This window comes from Notamacropus eugenii, chromosome 6 (genome assembly GCF_028372415.1).
Source record: "Notamacropus eugenii isolate mMacEug1 chromosome 6, mMacEug1.pri_v2, whole genome shotgun sequence".
Classification (NCBI taxonomy): Eukaryota; Metazoa; Chordata; class Mammalia; order Diprotodontia; family Macropodidae; genus Notamacropus; species Notamacropus eugenii.
This window is the reverse complement of record NC_092877.1, coordinates 356,874,378-356,897,211: the sequence shown is the minus strand read 5'-3', so window position 1 is coordinate 356,897,211 and position 22,834 is coordinate 356,874,378. Positions and strand designations below refer to the sequence as shown.

The 22,834-nt window shown below is 38.8% G+C and overlaps 1 protein-coding gene across 1 annotated transcript in view; it reads right to left on the bottom strand.

The window, feature by feature from the left end:
* WDR49 (WD repeat domain 49) overlaps window positions 1-22,834 on the bottom strand; it is a 198,229-nt gene that overhangs the window by 100,811 nt on the left and 74,584 nt on the right. The window contains exons 5-6 of the mRNA XM_072618556.1: window positions 18,826-18,996; window positions 14,880-15,028 (exon numbers count right to left, since the gene is read on the bottom strand). Coding sequence (XP_072474657.1) covers window positions 14,880-15,028; window positions 18,826-18,996 — 320 coding nt within the window. The remainder of the gene's footprint in view (window positions 1-14,879; window positions 15,029-18,825; window positions 18,997-22,834) is intronic.

The following is a 22,834-nucleotide window of genomic DNA, read 5'->3' as shown; positions in this document are numbered from 1 at the left end:
TCTTCTCTCCTCAAGGATAAATGACTATAGTTTCTTCAATCAATCATCTGTCGCATGGTCTGAAGGCCCTGAACCATCCTTTGTTGTCATCCTTGGAACTCTCTCCAGTTTGCCAAAGTTCTTCATTAAATGTTGTACACAAAACTGGATGCAATTCTCCAGTTGTGTCATCAGAGCAGAGTACAATGAGACTCTTGCCTTCCTCATTCTGAACATGATGATGCTCTTGAAGCAATCTAAAATTGGGTGGTACCAAAAAAATTTAATAACTGCTGATGTGGTGGGTAAAGGGCAGCCCTCAGAGATACGAATACTTGAGTACAAATCCTACTTCTGACACATGCTGGCTGTCTGGCTGGATAAGTGACATCACCCCTCAGTACACTAGGGAAGACTCAAAATTGTAAAGATGTTGAGAAGCATTGGTAGGCATGGTTTCCTCATCTGGGAGTTCTCTAAATCAGAGAAATCACAGGGTCACTCACTAGCCTCTAACACAATTTGCTTCATTTTTTAAAATTTTTATTCATAGTTCCAAGTTCTCTCCCTCCCATTGAGAAGACAAGAAATATAATTCCTCTTATGCATATGAAGTCATGTAAAACATTTCCACATTAGCCATGAAGAAAGGAAAGAAGGAAGAAAGAAAAAGAAGGAAAGAAAGAAAGAAAGAAAGAAAGAAAGAAAGAAAGAAAGAGAGGAAAGAAGGAAGAAAGGAAGAAAGGAAGAAAGGAAGAAAGAAAGAAAGAAAGAAAGAAAGAAAGAAAGAAAGAAAGAAAGAAAGAAAGAAAGAAAGAAAGAAAGAAAGAAAGAAAGAAAGAAAGAAAGAAAGAAAGAAAGAAAGAAAAAAGAAAAAGAAAGAAAGAAAGAAAGAAAGAAAGAAAGGAAGGAAGGAAGGAAGGAAGGAAGGAAGGAAGGAAGGAAGGAAGGAAGGAAGGAAGGAAGGAAGGAAGGAGAAAAGGTAAAATAAAAGAAATAAGGAAAGGAAAGAAAAAAGAAAGGAAGAAAAAGAAAGAAATATGCTGTAATCTGTACTTAAAGTCTATCAGATCTCTTTCTAGAACTAGCTAGCACTTTTCATCATGAGTTCTTTTGAATTATGATGGATCATTGTATTAATCAGAGTGTAGCTAAGATTTTCACAGTTGATTATCATTACAATACTGTTCTTACAAAGTGAATGTTGAAAACTAAAAATAAATAAGCTAATAATAAAAAGCAACATTGTTGCTACAGTGAACAATGATCTTCTAGTTCTGTTCAATTCACTTTTTATCAGTTCATATAAGTTTTTTTTTTCCTGTAGACTTCCCTAAAACTAGGATTTCCATCATTTCTTCCAGCACAATAATATTCCATCACAATCATATGTCACAACTTGCTCAGCCATTCTTCAATGGATGGGGCATCCCCTCAGTTTCCAATTCTGTACTACCACACAAAGAGTTACTATATATTTTTGGTACATATAGGTCCATGTCCTTTTTCTTTGATCTCATTAAGTCACAGACTTAGGAGTAATATTGCTGGGTCAAGGAATATGCCCAGTTTTACCCTTTGAGCACAGTTCCAAATTGCTCTCCAGAATGGTCAGACCAGTTCATGGACCCACAAACAGTATGATTGTGTTCCTATTTTTCCACATCCCCTCCAGCATTTGCTATTTTCCTTTTCTGTCATGTTACCCAGGTTAATAGGTGTGGAGTGGTATCTCAGAGTTGTAATTATTTGAATTTTTCTGATTAGTAGTGATTTAGTGTATTTCTCATATAGCTATTGATAGCTTTGATTTCTTCCTCTGAAAATTGTCTGTTCATATCCTTTAATCATTTATTGAGTAAGGAATGGCTCTTATTTTTACAAATTTGGCTCAGTTATTTATTTGAAAACATCTTCAGAGAAACTTGCTGTAAAATTTTATTACAGGTACATTTGAGGAAACAAAGAGAACTAAACAATTGAGGGGAATCATCACAAAAGTAATGATACCTGAGATCAACCTTGAAAGAAGACAAGAATTCTAACAGGTGATGAGAAAGAGAAAGTGTATTCTAGAAGAATGGAATGGTTTGTGTTGATTCATGGACACAGGAGATGATATATCAAGTTTGGGGCATGACAAAGCATCCATTTTGGCTGGAATTTAGAGTTTGGGAATGGGAGTAGTGTGAAATTAGGCTAGAAAAGTGGGCAGGAGCCAAGCTATGAAAGGCTTTACATTCCAGGCCCAGGCTTTTGGTCTGTTTTTTTTTTCATTCAATGGGGGCCTCAGGAGGTATTTGATAGAAGACTATAGTCACAACTCTTCTTAAGAAGGTTATTTTGTGGGGGTAGAGTCAAGATGGCAAAACAACAGCATGGACTTGCTAGCACTGCCCCCCCCCCCCAAATACACCCAGCCAAATACCTATAAAAAATGACTCTAAACAAATTCTGGATCTGAATGATGGAGTATAGCAAATCTCCAGCCCAAGACAGCCTGGTATGTCTCTGGGAAGTGTCTACCACACCCAGCTGAGAGCAGAGTGCAATCCAGCATGGGCCACTGGCACAGACAGGACCTGAGCAGGCCTTAGGAGGACTGAATCTTGGGAACTTGTGGTGGTTTCCAGACTTCACAACCCCAAAACACCGAGAACAAATTGGAAGGTCAGTGGAAAAAACCTATGAAACCTGTGTGAGAGAGTAGAGCGGTTGGGTCCCAGCCCCAGGGTGGTGGAGGGGGTGGAGGAGCCCGTGGAGGAGGAACCCGTGACAGCAGCAGCAGGGGCAGGGGCAGGGGCAGGGACAGTGACTGATTTTGGAGCTCTAGGCCCACAGATAGTGGGGGGAATCGAGGGGCTGACAGTATACCTCCCCCACTGGAAGCAGAGAACTACCTTGACAAAGAGCTCAAAAGTCAATTAAATATCTGGGAAAATGAGCACAAACCAGAAAAGGAATCAGACTATTAAGAAATTATAAAACAAAGCCAAAGGAATGAAAAGATAGCAGACAATGTGAAATATCTCATTGGAAAAAACAACTGACGTGGAAAATAGATCCAGGAGAGACAATTTTAAAATTATGGGACTACCTGAAAGCCTTGATTAAAAAAAGAGCCTAGACATAATCTTTCAAGAAATTATCAAGGAAAACTGCCTTGTTATTCTAGAACCAGAGGGTAAAATACATATTGGAAGAATCCATCCATTGACTCCTGGAAGAAATTCCAAAAGGAAAACTCCTAGGAATATTGAGCAAATTCCAGAACTCCCAGGACAAGGAAAAAATATTGCAAGCAGACTGAAAGAAACTATTTGAGTATTGTGGAAATACAATCAGGATAACACAAGATCTAGCAGCTTCTACATTATGGGATCACAGGGCTTGGAATATGATATTCCAGAGGTCGGAGGAGCTAGGATTAAGACCAAGAATCACCTACCCAGCAAAACTGAGTATAATATTTCAGGGCGGGGGGAAGTAGTCATTCATTGAAATAGAGGACTTTCAAACCTTCTTGTTGAAAAGACCAGAGCTGAATAGAAAATTTGACTTTCAAACACAAGAATCAAGAGAAGCATGAAAAGGTAAACAGAAAAGAGAAATCATAAGGGACTTACTAAAGTTGAACTGCTTACATTCCTACATGGAAAGATAATATTTGTAACTCTTGACACTTTTCTCAGCGTTAGGGTAGTTGGAGGAATTATGTACATATAGACAGAGGACACAAGATAAATTGTATAGATAGCGATGATATCCAAAATAATAAAATTAAGGAATGAGAGAGAAATATATTGGGAGGAAAAAGGGAGAAACAGAATGGGGCAAATTATCTCACACAAAAGAGTCAAGAAAAAGCCTTTTCAATGGAGGGGAAGAGGGAAGAGGTGAGAGAGAAACAGTGAATCTTACTCTCATCACATTTGGCTTAAAGAGGGAATAGCCTTCATATTCAATTTGGTATGAAAATTTATCTAACACTACAGGAAAGTAGAGGGAAACAGGATAAGCAGAGGGTGGGAGGATGATAGAAGTGAGGGCAAATGGGAGGAGGGGTAATTAGAAGTAAACACTTTTGAGGACAGATAGGGTCAAAAGAAAGAATAGAAAAATGGGGGACAGGATAGGATGGAGGGAAATACAGTCTTTCACAATATGACTGTTATGGAAGTGTTTTGCATGACTGTACGTGTATAACCTATATTGAACTGCTTGCCTTCTCAGTAGGGATGAGTGTGGAGGGAGGAAAGGAGAGAAGTTGGAACTTAAAGTTTTAAAAACGAATGTTAAAAATTGTTTTTACATGCAGCTGGGAAATAGGATACACAGGCAATGGGTGTAGAAATCTATCTTGCCCTACAGAAAAAGTAAGGGGGATGGAGATATGAGAAGCAAAGGGTGAGATAGAAGGGAGAGCAGACTGGGGGAAGTGGTAATCAGAATGCACACTGTCTTGAGGTAAACAGGGTAAAGATGGGGAGAAAATTTGGAACTCAAAATCTTGGGGAACTGTCTGCTGAAGACTAAAAATACATAAATAAATTGTAAAAAACAAGGTTATTTTGCAATGACAAAAGGAATTATTTGGAAAGGATAAGCAAGAAGATCAATTAGCAATTAGTAAATAATTGAAATAGTTCAAGCAAGAACTGAGAAGGAGCTGAGACTGAGCAGTGGCAATATGAGTAGAACAATTAGGTAGGACAGGTGTAGAATGAAGAGCCAAAGAAATCTGTGAGGTTGTAAGTCCAAGTTAATAGGATGGTAATGGTTCCTTTAACAGAAAAAGGAAAGCCTGGAGGCAAGGCAGGAGTGTGGTGGTGATTATTTAACAACTAGCTCTCTATGGGAAAAAATATGTGCAGGAAATGTTTAAATTTAATCTGAATTATTAATATTTTCTTCACCACTTTCCAAAGTCTAGATGACCAATAAAACAAGAAGTCAAGCTGTGATTTATAGTATTTGCTGATTTTCAAGGTATAACTACGCCCACTGAAAAAATTATAAAATAAGTTTTTATTGATATTTTCTGTTTCTTAAATCACCATAGTTTCTCATGTTTCCCTCTTCTTCTTCCAGAGAACTGTCTCATATGACAATTAACATTTTTTGAAAGAAAAAAGTCAGCATAATTGAATGATACATTGAAAAAGTCCAAAAATATGTGCAATGTGTAGTGGCTGTGAGCCCCCTACCTCCAGGAAACAGTTGATTGGAAGTGTCTTCTCATAAGTGTTCAGTCAAGTTCTGTTTGATTTTTTGATCTTTATAATTTTGTTACACTCACTTTCAACTTTTTGTTGTACAATTTTTCTTTCCATTCACATTGTTGAAGTCACTGTATGTATTGTTTTCTGCTTACTTCACTCCACATCAGTTCAAAGAAATATTTCCAGACTTCTCTGCATTCATCATACACATCATTTCTTATTGTGCAGCAATACTCCCCTAGTAATGGGTAGTAGACAACAAAGTAGAACTTTCTTTCCAATTTTTAGATATTGTAAAACTATTGCTATAAAATTTTTGGAGTAGGTGGGAATTTTTTTTCCTATTGATGACTTCTTTGAGGTATAAGCCTAGTAATTAAGTCTCTGATTCAAAGAATATGTATATTTTAATCATTTTATTTGAATAATTCCAAATTGCTTTCCAAAATGGTTGTACCACTTCCCAGCTCCATCAATAAACTCTAAAGGCATTGTGACCTGCACTGGTGAATGGAGTACACCCATTAATGAAATAGTAGACCCTTGAATTGACTAGTAAGAACCAATTGTTACATTTTCAGTGTGAACATTTATACTTCAGAAATTAACAAATACTACAGATCTAGTCTTGTTTTAGTGTTTTGTTGACTGTCTATACTTGAGAAAGTAATGGAGAAATTGTTAATAGATTACATTGAAAAATGTGCTGCACTGACTTTTTTTTCAGAGAGCCAATTGTTAAATATTTACCAGTAGATACCTGGTAGTAGAGAGCATTCTGGACCTTGAGGCAAGAGTGTCAGTGTTCAAATCTCATCTCTAGCACTTTATAACATGGGCAAGCAATTTCCTCTTCCTGAGACTCAGTTTTCTCATCTGAAAAAATGAGAATAATAGTACTTTAGCTGTCTACCCTATAGGTTTCTTGTGAGGCTCAGATAATCCATGTCGAGTGCTTTATAGACCTTAAAACTCTGTTATATAGTCAATTATTATTATTGAAGTAATTCACCTTAGATGGGTAATGTGGATAAAGAATAGGCCTTAAAACCAGGAAAACTGAGGTTTATCTCCCACCTTTTCCACATATTGGTTGCGTGAGGACAGGCAAGTCATTTAATCCCTGGATGCCACTAGCAAGTATTTAAGAATTTAAGTTGCAGAGCTAATGGTGAACTGCATTGATAGAGGGAGTTTCCCCACTGAGACTGAAATTGTCTACACCAAGGAAATCCCAGGTCGGGGGAGGAGCCAAGATGGAGGAGTAGAAAGATACACATATGCTAGCTCCTAACCCACAGCCCATAAAATACCTGTAAAGAAGAATTCCCAACAAATTCTGGAGCAGCAGAAGCCACAGAACAACAGAGTGGAGGAGATTTCTGTTCCAGAGAGACCTGAAAAACTGACATGAAGGGTCTGTTGCTCACCAGACCAGAGCAGAGTCCAGCCCTGCCTTGGCCACACAGCACCAAGAGAAGCAGATCCGAGCAGGCTTCAGGGACAGAATCTCCAGCAGCTGCGCAGCTCCCTCCACCCACAGGCACCAAAGGTCAGTGAGAGGGTCTTATTGGCTGGCTGGAAGGGAACAGGGTGTCTCCATAACTCAGGCCCCCTTGGGAGACAGCAGCAGAGACAGCAGCATACAAGGGCTCCCAAAGCAGGCAGGAGCTCTGATCCATTGTTGAAGGTCTCTGCAAAAACCCCCTGAGGGAACTGAGCCCAATGGGGTGGCCCTGCCCCAACCTGAGCAGGTGAACTTAATCTCACACTGAATAGCACCCCTGCCCCCACCCAAAGCCCCCTGAGGCTGGGAAGCAGCATTTGAATCTCAGCCCCTAAGCACTAGCTGGGCAGATCTGGAGGCCAGGTGGGTGTGGAGAGGAAACTCAGAAGCCAAGTAACTGGCTGGGAAAATGCCCAGAAAAGGGGAAAAAAATAAGACCATAGAAGATTAATTTCTTGGTGAACAGATATCTGTTCCCATCCTTTCAGATGAGGAAGAACAATGCTTACCATCAGGGAAAGATATAGAACTCAAGGCTTCTGTATCCCAATCATCCAAAATAAATATTCAGCGGGCTTAGGCCATGGAAGAGCTCAAAAAGGATTTTGAAAATCAAGTTCGAGAGGTGGAGGGAAAACTGGGAAGAGAAATGAGAGAGATGCAAAAAAAGCATGAAAAGCAGGTCAACACCTTACTGAAGGAGACGCAAAAAAATGCTGAAGAAAATAACACCTTGAAAAATAGGCTAACTCAATTGGCAAAAGAGGTTCAAAAAGCCAATGAGGAGAAGAATGCTTTCAAAAGCAGAATTAGCCAAACGGAAAAGGAGATTCAAAAGCTCTCTGAAGAAAATAGTTCTTTCAAAATTAGAATGGAACAGATGGAGGCTAATGACTTTATGAGAAACCAAAAAATCACAAAACAAAACCAAAGAATGAAAAAAATAGAAGATAATGTGAAATATCTCATTGGAAAAACAACTGACCTGGAAAATAGATCCAGGAGAGAGAATTTAAAAATTATGGGACTACCTGAAAGCCATGATCAAAAAAAGAGCCTAGACATCATCTTTCATGATATTATCAAGGAAAACTGCCCTGATATTCTAGAACCAGAGGGCAAAATAAGTAGTCAAGGAATCCACCAATCACCACCTGAAAGAGATCCAAAAAGAGAAACTCCTAGGAACATTGTAGCCAAATTCCAGAGTTCCCTGGTCAAGGAGAAAATATTGCAAGCAGCTAGAAAGAAACAATTCAAGTGCTGTGGAAATACAATCAGGATAACACAAGATCTAGCAGCTTCTACATTAAGGGATTCAAGGGCGTGGAACAGGATATTCCAGAAGTCAAAGGAACTAGGACTAAAACCAAGAATCACCTACACAGCAAAACTGAGTATAACACTTCAGGGGAAAAAATGGTCTTTCAATGAAATAGAGGACTTTCAAGCATTCTTGATGAAAAGACCAGAGCTGAAAAGAAAATTTGACTTCCAAACACAAGAATGAAGAGAAGCATGAAAAGGTAAATAGCAAGGAGAAGTCATAAGGGACTTACTAAAGTTGAACTGTTTACATTCCTACATGGAAAGACAATATTTGTAACTCTTGAAACTTTTCGGTATCTGGGTAGTTGGTGGGATTACACACACACACACACACACACACACACACACAAAGAGCACAGAGTGAGTTGAATAGGATGGGATCATATCTTTAAAAAATGAAATCAAGCAGTGAGAGAGAAATATATTGGGAGGAGAAAGGGAGAAATGGAATGGGGCAAATTATCTCTCATAAAAGAGGTAAGCAAAAGACTTTTTAGTGGAGGGAAAAAGAGGGGAGGTGAGAGAAAAACATGAAGTTTACTCTCATCACATTCGACTAAAGAAAGGAATAAAATGCACACTCATTTTGGTATGAAAACCTATCTTACAATACAGGAAAGTGGGGGAGAAGGGGATAAGCAGGGTGGGGGGGATGATGGAAGGGAGGGCAATGGGAGAAGAAAGCAATTTGAAGTCAATACTCTTGGGGAGGGACAGGATCAAAAGAGAGAATAGAAGCAATGGGGGGCAGGATAGGATGGAGGGAAATATAGTTATTATGGACTATTATGGAAGTGATTTGCAAAACTACACAGATATGGCCTATATTGAATTGCTTGCCTTCCCAAAAGGAATGGGTAGGGAGGGAGGGATGAAGAGAAGTTGGAACTCAAAGTTTTAGGAACAACTGTTGAGTATTGTTCTTGCTACTAGGAAATAAGAAATACAGGTAATGGGGTATAAAAAGTTATCTGGCCCTACAGGACAAAAGAGAAAATGGGGACAAGGGAAGGGAGGGATGATAGAAGAGAGGGCAGATTGGTGATAGGGGCAATTAGAATGCTTGGTGTTTGGGGTGGGGGGAGGGGACAAATGGAGAGAAAATTTGGAACCCAAAATTTTGTGAAAATGAATGTTAAAAGTTAAATAAATAAATTTTTAAAAAAAGAAAGGAAAGAAAATCCCAGGTCTAATTCCCCCCCCAAATCCAATACTTATATTCTTGTTGTTGTCCATTCTATTCAGTTGTGTCAGACCCTTCCTAACACAATTTGGGTTTTTCTTGGCAGAGATACTGGAGGGGTTTGCCTTCAGGAAACTGAAGCAGACAGGGTTAAGTGATTGGCCCAGAGTCACACAGCTAGGAAGTATCTGATTTGATGGATTTGAACTCAGAAGGATGCCTTTCTGATTCTAAGCCTAGTTCTCTATTCCCTGTACCGCCTAAGTGCCCCCCCAAATCCAATATTACCTCTACTAATTACTTCATGTATATGGTTGGAAGAAAGTACTTTGCAAACTATAATGTTATGTAAATAGAAACTGTGCTAATGATGATTTTTACTAAAACCCATACCCTTGATGTGGGATAGGGATTCCCTGAAGGTCCTTTTTGTGATAGTTTGGGTATATTGTTTTACCAGACTAGGAATCCTTTCTGCAAAAGAAATGAGTTTGCTTTATTGGATTTATTTTTACTAGATGTTACCTCCTACTGCCCATTTCATTTTTTTCTGCAGCAGATAATGGCAATAATCAAAGAAATGCTGTTTTTTCCCTCTTAGAAACACAAAGTCTAGAAGAACTAAGATCCCCAATTATGGATTTGAAAAGTAGCACTGTTTCAAATCTGTGTACAATCAGTGATTTTCAAGTGCACTTCTTGAGTGATGAAGTGATGGCCCTGGATGGGTCCTGTTACTATGACGACTGTTTACTTACCATCAGCAAGGATGGTTCTGAACTTCCACTGTGCTCCCCTAAGATTGCCTAATTCAGCATCAAGCCTTTCCACAGAAGCAAAAAGTAACCCCCAGGTCAAGTTCAACAGCCTGCAGTGTAGTTTTACATAGATTAACTATAATTCAGCAATATTAATGGAGTATCATTTTGCCAGAGTCATTTTCCATTGTGTTGCCAACATAAATTACTTGGGTTTTAATATTTCATTGACGTTTAGTCCCATGAATTAAATGAAAAATTAAAAATGGATGAGCCATCACCTCCCTCATCTGCTTCAGGTATTTCTGGCATTTTAGCAAGCAGAACCATTCACATTTTGTTTGATTTGGTTTATTTACTTATCAGGCTACTCTGTTTTCATCTATTATGTTTGAAAATTAATTTATTTGGGAGTTTTATTTCTTTAGAATCCTATAGTCTATTGATTTTTGAACATGCTAGAGACCCTTCTTTATTGAAATGTTTGACTAATTTGTCCTTGTATGTAAGAAGAAGCTAGATCATGGAATTGAAAGAGGGCTGGATTTGGTGTCACAGATATCCTGGCTTTCTGGTGTGACCTTTAGAATTCAATTAACCTCTCTGGAACTCAGATGCCTCATCTGTAAACAGAAGATTTTGGACTAGAAATCAGGGGTGGGGAACCTATGCCTCAAGGCCACATGTGGCCTTCTAGGTCCTCAAGTGTGACCCTTTGATTGAATTAAAACTTCACAAAGTGAATCCCCTTTTATTAAGAGGACTTGTTCTGTGAAATTTGGATTTAGTCAAAGGGTCAGACTTGAGGACCTAGAGGGCCATATGTGCCCTCGAGGCTGCAGGTTTCCCATCCCTGGACTAGATGAATTCTATGATCACTCCAACTTGATTATCCAAGATCCCATAAAAAACAAGAACTGTATCATGTCCATCAGTTCTTAGAGCTGGAAGGAACATCAGAGACCCTTGAATCCAACTTCATCATTTCACAGTTGAAAAACGTAGGACCCAGGGGAGCCAAGTGACCAAGGCCACATATATAATCATTATCAGAGACAAAGTTTGAGCATGTCTTTGTACTGCAAAGTCAGTACTTTGGATTCCAGACTCAGTGGTCTTTCCTATATATTAAATAGTTCTCTACCTGTGCCCTGAAAGTGTCCCTTAGCATACTTCAAGGATTACTTTAATGCCATATGATACATATACTTTTTCCCCAATGAACAATATGGGGAATTAAATTTCCCCATGCCATTACATCCTATTCCTTAGTTCGTTGACCTTTGGTTGATTTCAAGGTCTGTGATAAATTGCTTACAGCATGGCCCCCTGGTTGTTTGGTTTTGTTTGTCCGCTAACACCCTTTCTATTTGATTCAGGGAATAAGAGCACCTCCGATTTAATGCTTTTTAGGCCACTTTATTGCAACACAAACAGTTCTGAAATAGGTCATACAAATATTTTTATTCCCATTTTACTAATGAGGAACAGCTTCAGAGAAAGTAACAAAATCTACCTGTGGCCACAAAGTTCGTAAGTGATAAAGAGCCAAGATTTAGAATTGTTTGACTGTATAGAGACAACTGATTAAGAATGATTATTACATCTATATACTTTAATCCATAAATATCGTCATTGAATATTTTTTCCATTTCTGCCAACTTAGTCTTAGACTTACAAACAACTCTAAATAAGACTTTCTTGATAACAAAGAGTGAATGTAACTCAATAGCAGAGAGCTTTGTTGTATATTCTAAAGGCATAAAGGGTGGGATTACAGCACACTTATCAAAGTGAGATAGATTTCTACTAAAGTCAAGAGGAGAATGACAAGTCCTACCAGCACATACTGACTTAGAAATCAAAGCAAAAATCCCCTAGTAAAGTGACCTCCATAAGGAGCAGTATTGTCTCTTATTGCCAACAACTGCTGCAGGGGACTCCTCCTGTTTCTAAGGGTAGGTTCCATTCATTTTTAAAGGGATGAAAATTACTTAAAAGACCACCATTGAGAAGGAAGTCCTATGTGTTTGTATTTCTGTATAGCCTTGGAGGTATAAATGGTGGCTGGACATGGCTTCAGGTGAAACTCCTGACGTGTGTGTGTGTGTGTGTGTATGTATGTGTGTGCTGACAACCAGCTTAGAAAGATTCCAAGAAGCTCCTCACAGGATCCTAGAATCACAAATTTCAACTAGGAGGATCCTCAGAGGGGATCCAGTCCAGCCCCCCTCTTTTTACAGATAAGGAAACTGAGGCCCAGAGAGGCAAAGACCTTACCCATAGTCACACAAGTAGTAAGTGACGAAGACATACACAATTGGAACCAGGTCTTCTGATGCTAAATTCAGCTCTCATTCCACTGTACCACAGTTGGCCAAAAAAGATTCCTATATAGACCGGTTAAGATTAGCAACGGATCGTGTCTAGGAAGTCAAGATTCTTAAATATTCAAGTATTTCATAAGACTATATATATGTATGTTTGCATGTACACACACGCATATATGTATACATGTGTGTGTTATATACATGCATGTATATATACACATATAATTAAATAGCTATTTGTTAAAAATCATAAATAACATGTACACTCATTGCAAACTTTAAAGTGCATCATAAATGTTAGTTATTATTAAATTGATAATAATATATCATAATGACATGATATATTGAAATCACACGCAGATTAATAATGCATTATAGCAAAGTGATGTGACTACTATGTTACTGTAATTATATTAATAACGTTATCTTTGTTTTATATAGTGTTTTAGGGATGGAAAGCACTTTACAAAATAATACCTTGCTTTATAATCACAACAACCCTGGGAGATAAAACGCTTTTATTGTCCCCATTTTACTGTTGAAAAACTAAGGCAGGCAGAGGTTAAGTAACTTGTCTAGGATCAGACGACTACGTCTAAAGCCAGACTTCAGCTCAGATCTACCTCACTCGATATCCAGTATGCCATTGTGTCATACTATTATATACTAGAAATGTTTCTTTATCTGTTCATGTTTCATTTAGTTGCTTTTCTATTTGGTCCATTAGAATGCAATTCCTTTGAAAGCAAGAATTATGTCCTAACTATATATTTTCAATGCCTAGAACATAAATCAGGAATGGAATGGGGATGGAACAAGTATACATCTACTTTGTGTCAGGAGCTTCGCTAAGCACTTCATAATTATCTAATTGGATCCTCACAACAACTCTAAGAGGTGGGTGAAGTTATTATAAAAGTTATCAAGAAATATTTGCTGAATTAAATAAAGCTACCTTTACTGATACCACTCTTTTACCCACAGAAGATTTAACTAAAGCATTTTTTAAATGAAATAGAATGCCTAGGTTTTATTTCAACTTTCCCACCCCTACCCCCAGAAAAAGAAAAGCTACTAGATCTGATCCACTGAAAAAGTCATTGCAAGGTCAGTATGAATCAACAGCAGAATACTGAAGCTAAAAGAGCCTTGTATGATTTGGACTCCATTATTTTCCAGGACCAGGAGGGTGAACCTCCAATTTCATTCTACCCTCAGAGACCATACTTGGAGTTATATGTTTAGTTCTACAGGTCACTCATTCAACAGCAAATTTTCAATTTCTGGTGATCTTCAAATGGAACCAATGGCCACTTGTTGAGAATGTTGGACTCAATGACTTTAGAGTTTCATTCCAACTTTGACATTCTGTGACTTACCAAAAGCCACATGTCAGTAACTTCCAGAGGCAAATTGCAAATTCAGGGGCTCTAACTAACTCTGTCCTTTCTATTACATGAAGTTGTAAAGTATAGACACCTGATTACAAGACTTCTATTCCCAAACTCCCCTTCCTCTATGATGATAATAACAGGGGCAGCTAGCTGATGCAGTGGATAAAGCACCAATGCAGGAGTCAGGAGGACCTGAGTTCAAATCTCACCTCAGACACTTGACACTCACTATCTGTGTGACCTTGGGTAAGTTACTTAACCCCAATTGCCTCATCTTGGGTCATCTCCAGTCATCCTGATGAGTATCTGGTCACTGGATTCAGATGGCTCTGGGGGAAAAGTGATGCTGGTGACCTGCATAGCCATCCCTCACTCAAAACAAAGTCAAGTGCAAGTCATGTCATCGTTTCTCTGATGGCTTGGTCTTTGGCAATGAAGGATGAACACACACAGCAGGAAATTGTATTTTAAGGTTTGCAAAGCAGCTTACATATATTACCTCATTTAATTTATGCCATGGAACACAATGCTTTGAAACAAATAATAGAAGGGAAGAATCAGTTAAAATTGTCAAGAAGCCATAAATTTATTTTTCCCCTAAAGTATTAGTTTCCTACCATTGAGATATAACCAATGGCAATGTGACTCAGTGGATGAACAGTAGGCTTCAGGGTGAGGAAAGCTCCCTTTAAGCCCTACCTATGTCACATACTGGTCACACAAGCCAGGGCAAATCATGTAACCTCTCAGTGCTTCAGGCAACCTTCCAATACAACTCTCTCAGTTGCAGAGCAAGTGGCTAATCTGTATTGGTAGAGGTAAAAATCATGGTTATCAATTCTTATGTTACCCACTAAACAATTCTCTAAAATGATAAGTTTCAGAGAAGGAGTCAATCTGCATTGGTAAAGAGTTCTCTCAGCCAAGAGACCTCTGTAGCACTTACATCACAGATCCAATCCCTATTCCTATCCCCTAGACACAACCAAATAATGTACCGACCAAAAAGAAGGAAAGACTGAGCAAGAGCCCAGTAAACACAAAACACATGGAGGGTCAATCTTGGCAGTTTAGATAGCACGTTAGTAGATCCATGGGAGAGATGGGGATAGAAATACGGTATGAGGGAAATGGAGTGAACTTAGTGAAGAAATGTAGAAATCCTATTTTGACTTACTTTATCTTTGGAGAAACTGAAAAGTTGTTTTCGGGCAGTGAAGAACTGTACGGCTATTACAACGGCTGAATGACCCCACAATACCCCAGTGGGTTTAGAGACAACATAAGGATTCCAAAGGCAAACTCTATGATCAAGTCCAGCTGTGGCTGTTCAGAATTTCACAAAAAGAAAAATAATTTTAGAAAATGAATAATCTATAATACATCAATCTTAGAAGTAGTACCTTGTCATCTCTCCCTAATCAAGGATTCTTTTATTTATTATTTTTGGAGGGAGGAATGCAAAGCAATTGGGGTTAAGTGACTTGCTCAAGGTCAGACAGCTAGTGTCAAGTGCCTGAGGTCAGATTTGAGCCCAAAACTGACTCTAGGACCGGTAATCTATTCACTGTACCACCTAAGAGCCCCTAATCAGGGCTTCTTAACCTGGATCTGTGAACTAGCATTTACTGAGCCTTTACTATGTTCCAAGGACTATGCTTGTCTGTGGGTCTGTGAATATAGTCTTTTTTTTAATACAGTAATTATTTCAATGTAATTGGTTTCCTTTGTAATACCATGTGTACTTTTTTGCATCAAAAAAACTTTACTCTGAGAAGGGGTTTGGAGGCTCCCCCAGGCTACTGGATTTTCATGACACACACACACACACACACACACACACAAAGGTTAATTACCCCTGCTGTAAACTGACTCTTAGGTAGCATGGAGCAAAGGAACACAGATTTGGGGATATGGTCTACAGAGGTCACCTTATCCAACCATCTCATTTTGTAGATGAGAAGACTGAGGCTTGGAGAGGTATGGAGAATTGACCGAGGTTACACAGGTAGAAGAGGGGGAGGCTGAATCTGGCACCTCTAATTCCTCTGATTACAAAGTTAGTGCCGGATTTAAAATCAAGGAATCTGGGCTCCAATCCAGACCCTGCTGTGGGACCTTGTACAAATGAGTTGGTGTCTCTGTGACCTGGTGTTTATAGCATTTATATAGTCCTTTAAGGTTTGTTAAGTACTTTACAAATATTTCATTATATTCTCACAGCAGCCCTGGCAGGTCAGAGCTACTCTTGTCCCCATTTTACCTACTGATGAGGAAACACAGACAAACAGAGATTGTTTCTTCCCTCCCCCCACCATGGTCATGAAGCTGGTGTCTGAGGCTGCTCAGTTCTTGCTAACTCCAGGTTCAGCGTGCTACCCTTTGTATCACTTGGTTGGTTTCTGCTTCTTAAATTACTTGAAAGGGGAGACTTTCATTTTCTTTCTCTGTGTCCCCATCACCAATCATAATACCTAGCACATGGACAGTACTTAGAAAATATTTTTTGATTTATTGATCCATAAAATAAAAGTGTTGGACTAAGTGAACTCTATGGTCACTTTCAGCTCTATATCCCGTGATGACTTCTGGAAGAGTATATCCTCTCATGTATTTATAAAGTAGGGTCAGTTCTACAATTCCTACACTTTCTGTAGCTATACTCCTGGTCTAGGCCAATGAAAAGGATACTAGGGCAAGTGGAAGTTTGGTTTGTGCTCTCACAGTACACTGCAGAAACAAAGAATTTAGAAATGAAATCTCCAAATAACTAAAAGGAGAAAAATTCTCCCCCAAACCTTTGAATTTCTTTTCTGGATACATCAGCTGAAAGCAAAAGATCTCTGAGAGCCTGGATTGTTTAGCCTTTGTCTTTGGATACCCAGTGCCTATCATAATGACTGGCATACAGTTGGCATGTAATAGATAGGGGTGAATTAATGGATGAATGGATGAAATAATTGTGTAATTGACTACACTTTTACATTTATTCATGCTTTCGGAAAGCAGTCTAAATTTGCTGTGTCCCCCTAAAATGCCACTGTTTGCCACCTCACTAGCTGGAAGCATAGGAGATATGTCTTTGACAAATTTCAGTTTATTCAAGGGCTATAAAATGCTGTCCTCATGCTAGAGGGATTGTAATGAAAACTGAGCACCCCAGAATTGATACTTTTGAATTGTGGTGCTTAACGAAATTTTTGAGAGTCTCTTGGACAGCAAGGAGTTCAAATCAATCAATACTCAAGGAAATTAATTCAGGCTATTCACTGGAAAGTCAAATACTGAAGCTTAAGCTTAATACTTTGGTCACATAATGAGAAGATAGGACTCACTGGATATGATCCTGGTGTTAGAAAAGACTGAAGGCAAAAGGAAAAGGGGATAGCAAAGGATGAGGTGGATAGATAGTATCATAGAAGTAACAAATATGAATTTGGACAGACTTCAAGACACAGTGGAGGACAGAAGGTCTTGGCTTTCTATGGTCCATGAGGTAAGCACTGAATAACAACAACTAATGGTACAAAGTAGATAGAATTCCGTATTTGGAGTCAGGAAGACTTGAATGAAGATACTGCTTCAGACACTTTCTAGCTGTGTGACCCTGAGCAAATCACTTAACCTTTCTTACCTTCAGTTTCCTTCTCTGTAAATGAAAATATCAGTAGTACCTATTTCATACAATTTTGGAAAGGAAAAAATAAAAAATATGTGTAAAGTACTTTGCAAATCTTAAAGTGCTAATCGAATGTTAGTTATTACCATTATAGGGAATAGGACCTATGAGGGTGGTAATCTCCCTACAGGTGAAGAAACTGAGATTCAGAAAAAATGAATTCGCTTGGGCCAGGTCACATAGATAATATGTATCAGAACCTGATAGAAGCTCAGATCCCTTCCTCATCTATTACACATAGGGTTTCTTCGCCTAGGTATATATTTTGACAACGATTTCACTGTAATTGTTTTCCTTAGTCATACTATGGAGTTTATTTCATTCATTTAAGAACATTATTCTGAGAAGAGATCCACAGGCTCTGCAGATATGACATGAGTCCATCTTTCTTTCCCTTTATCCTCCCAAAGTTTATCAGTAGTTTCCTGTGAAGTTGAACATTTAATGCTTATAAATAAATTGGAGTTTCTGAGCCAAAATGCACAGATGTTATTGGTCAGCAAAAAAATAAGTCTCTCCTGTGGTAATTCGAGGCAAAGAAGAACTTGGAACTTTCTATGACAGAGAGATATTCTGATGATGAGAAGCATTTAAAAATATATATTTTAATAAAAGTGCCTTTGTTTCAATGTAGCATTTAATGATACCAGGTGAGGGGGTTGAGAGACATCTTTTTTTGCACAAAGCTGGCCTTCTTTCACCTTATTATAGTGGGTTTGTTTTCTCTCTTTGATCTAAGCTTTTGATTTCATCAAGGTGGAGAAATCCCAGGATGTAAAGTCCCTACAACTATAAGATCTACAATTTCTAGACCCAGTGAGTTTCCTGGTTCACTTTACTGATTTGCCTGTCATTACAAAGCAAGTGTATTTCAGAGCTGGGCTTTCAATTCATGCCATCTTGATTCCATACTTGGCCTTTACTGAGCATGTTTCTGTTATCTTATATTTAGCCTTAATTTTATTTTTTCAAAAATTTATTAAAGTTTATTGATGGCATACTTTTTTTCTTTGACATCAGAATTCCCAGATATACCACTACCTACTCAGTGAAAATACCTTACCTTGTATCAAAGAAAAAAATGGTTAAGGAAACGTCACAAATATAGTGACCACATCTGATATTGTGGGCAACCCATAATCCCTCACCACTCCAATACAAGAATCAACCATCTTCCATTTTAGTAAGCATACTCATTAGAGCTCAGGAGCATATCTTTATCATTTGTCCCAAAGATGCATGAAGTCTGCCACATGTCACATGTGATAATAACCCTTTACCAAATGTTCCCATGCCAAAAAAAAAAAAACTCCACTGAAATCTTGATATTTAAGTGCCTCCATTTCCATAAAGATACAAGGAGAAACTTTATGTTTGCAAATTTCTATGCCGGATTATCTGTTAGTAAGGAGACCCTCTAGAGAACATGGTTTCTCTAACATACCAATTAAATTGAGGCAAGAGTGGTAGTCAAAAGTGTAGATGCCCTGTGCGATGTTGAAGGATGTCTTCTTAATCCACTTCTGCTTGGATTTTTCCCTCCAAGCCAATACCACTGTGTTCACGTGGCTGGTTGTGCTGGAAATTATGGCATCCAAAGAAGCATCATAAATCACTAAAAACATGAAGAGGAAGCAAGATCATAAACAGATTTCTCATGACTTAGCACAATTATTTCAGTCAGGAAGTTTTTTTTTTTTTTTTTTATCCAAAGAATTTAGACTTTAAATCAGCTTCCAAGAGAGGTCAGACTCAGAGCCACAATTCAAGCAGGGCAGTCAACACTGTCCAAGGTGCTGACATGGATAGTGTTTCCTCCCTGCTGAAAAATGCCATCCTCTACTGGTTCACAAACCCTACAGGGGTTGTGGGCAAAAGCAGCCCAAGGGGGACAAAAAAAAAAAGATGGATTATGGTCATAGGTCCATGAAGGGAAGATGGGAAGAAAAGGTAGGGTTTGCTGTTTCTCCTAGAAGGATTACATACGTTGTTGGGACTGGACTCCAAACATGCTACTGAGAAGGGCTTCTACAAAAACTGTCCTCTCAGTTCATAGCTGTCTCACTCCAAACTGTCCTCTGGACCACTGTTCCACTTCCTTCAGGTACCAATTTTGCTCCAAATGAAAAAATCCTAGTTATTGTTGCTTTGGCCTGACAATTAACTTTAGCTGAGAAACCATGAAAATCTGTGGGAAGATTCACCCTGTTATGCTTCCATGAAGGGAACATGTTTCCTTTCTGTTCTCTGATTAGAGTATGAGTGATTTAAAAATAGAGAAAAGTATTATTTTATTCATTTATTCATTCAGCAAGCAAGCAAACATCAATTTCATGGAGAAGGGACTTTCAAGATAATTTAATCCAATCCCTTTATTTTACAAATTAGGAATTTAAGGTCTAAAGAGATGAATTGACTGCCCAAAATACCTTGTGTGTTAAAAGGACTAGGATTTGAACTCAAGTCCATTGACTCCAAATCCAGTCTACCTCTCCTCTGTTTTCCATATTGAAAACTCATGCTGGCAAGCAACATTAATCATAATAATTGCATGGGATTCAGGAGACAGAAGACAAGCGACTGATTATATTCTTGGATACTTCTACCCAGAGCAGATGTGACCAAATAAGGGCTCACAAGCCATCTGGTCCCCCCAGAATGATGAGATGGTTTAATGTAGGTTTGTTAGCTCCATATTCTTTGGGCTCGGCCAGGTTTCAGAAGTTCAGCCAGTAGATTGGTCAGAAACGTCTGACTCCTGCTGACTTCCAGGAAATGCCAGGTCCCACCATCCCAGCTCCATTTGGCCATAGTCTGGCCCACTTCTACTCCAGGTCAGCTTCTTTTTGAACCTCTGGTTCACAGTCACTAAAAACCAACCCAACATAGCTTCTGTTACTATCAATTTTGATCAAACCTCCCCTAGATAGCTTCCTACAAGGGAAACTTCCCTACATTGCAATGAACTTTCTAATCTGTCCTTTGAAGCCAAATTCCTATTCCAGTAAAGCAAGATGTACTAATATAACCCAACTCAGTGGTGTGAATAAAGACAAAAACCACAAAACAGTCCATGTCTTCAAGGAACTTGCATTCTGTCAAGGGACATAGCTACAAGAGGGACCTCAACTAGTACACAACTCAGGTTTTAATACAGCTTTAAGTATTATAATCACTGTAAGGCATAGCTGTAGCCCCTGAGCCTTATCAGTGTAGTGATCCTCTTTCTGGCTTCTCTCTCCTCTCCCCCCATCGTCTGATCAACTCTTTCTGCCCCAGATAAAGCCCATTTCTAGTGCCAGGTCTAATGGAGTTTCATTGACATGGATGTCCCCTCCAATAAAGCAGATGAGAGTCCAGTGACAGAGACAACATGGAATAATGAATAGGACATGATTTTGTCAGCAGGAAGATCTGGATTCAAATCCTATCATACATCCTTACTAGCTAGGTGACCCTGGGACTCCTGTGCCTTAGTTTGCTCCACTATAAATGAGGGGGTTGCACTTGATGGCAGCTAATATCCTCTCCAATTGTATTATTTGCTGCTCCATTCATCCATATATTTTACCACTCTTGACCACATCCTCACAAGTTTGGCATAAGTTTTGCTCAAGTTATCCTCTCATCCCCAGGATACCAATGGAGCACATTAATTCCATTTTATTTTTTAAATAATGTTGAAGGTAATTAAAAGACACTGTGGTATAATGAGTAGAGTTATCCCAAAAGTCCTAGGTTCAAGCTCTGCCTCTGATACAAGCTGGCTGTGTGATCCTAGGCAAAGACCTTTAAGCCTTTAATGCTGGGGGCAACTCTCTAAGAATAGAAATTACAGAGAAGTTGTCAACCTGCATTAGTAAAAGGAGTTTCCTTACATCAGAATTCCCTAGATGGATAAAATCACCAGTGTAACCACTTTGATGTTCAGTCATTTTTCAGTCATGTCCAACTCTTCATGATCCATTTGAAGTTTCCTTGCCAGTGATACTGGAGTGATTTGCCATACTCTTCTCCAGCTCATTTTACATATGTGGAAATGGAGGCAAACAAAGTTAAGTGACTCTCCCAGGGTCACACAGCTAGCGTCTAAGGCTGGGTTTAAACTCAGGAAGCTGGTGACCTATCCACTATACTACTTAGCTGCCGGGGTGTAGCCCCTATCTCTATCCCAAAGATAAACAAACACTTTAGCATTTTGTCAGTGACTACACCAATTGTGAAACCACTTCATTCCAAATCAAGGAACACTGCAGATCCAAACCACTGAAATCTGGGTTCAAGGAAGACCCTACCCCATAATCAGCTATGTGTTGACAAAAGTTCAGCATTTTGGTCTCTCAGAGGATGAAGCCAACTATTGCAGCCCAGCTCATGAAAGAGAACAGCAATGTACATCGCAGCCACATGGTTATCGCTGCACATCTGTGAAAATGTCATCATGTCATTATGGCCCAATCCAGACCAAACACAGGGATCCAAGCAGTTATTCTGTGATGTGTTCCTGCTTTAAATTCTGCTATAATCCACTCTCATGAAGCCATGGGGAAAGCCATGGAAAGTGAGTCCTAGAGGACAATTCAAAGCCTTGGAGTTGAGGAGCTACAGGTATCCCAGTACATTGGAGAGACTGTCCGTCTGCTGCAGGAGCTCAGCCTTTTTGATAGATTTCTCTTTTCCTGAGCTAAAACTTGTAATTTATTAAATTATGATGTGTCTGTGTCCTCTGAGGTTGCCTAGCTAAAAAGGTGACTATAATGCCATTTCCTTAAAATCAAATTATCTGATACACAAAACTGTTTGCTTAACTTCTTAAAGATGGGGAAGCAGAGTCAAAGGTTAAGCATGCAAATGCTTTAAAGACAAATCCACAAGCAACAGCAAAAACAATGTCATTTATAGTCAGGGCTCCTCACATATATTATCTTGATTTCTCACCATCATCCAGTTAGGGAAGTAGCTCGGGGATCATTATCATTTCCATTCAACACATCAGGTCACTGAGGTTCAGAAAGGTTAATGCTAGAAGGACCAGGTGTGACAAGTGATAGGAAAAAATTATAATTTTAATAGGAAGCAAAAATTGTCATTCTATCGACATTTACCTTCCAGATTGAAATAAAAACGCAATGTGGTCAAATGTCACAGTTTAGTGAGATATTCTTAAATTCTCATCCTTCTGTTAAGAGACTTTAATTGGGTCACAAAAGCTAAAAGGCATTAGGGGCAGGATTTGAACAGTCTTCCTGGCTCCTAGTCCAGTACCCCTAGGGTCACACAATAGAATCAAAGATTTAGAGCTAAAAGTCATCTTAGAGGTCATTTAATCCAAATCACTCATTTTACAGATGAAGAAATTAAGGCTCTGAGAGGGTGCAGTAACTTGTCTAGGTTACTAGGTTGCTAATGAGCACTGGAGACAGAATTTGAATGCAGAATTTCCTGACTCTTAG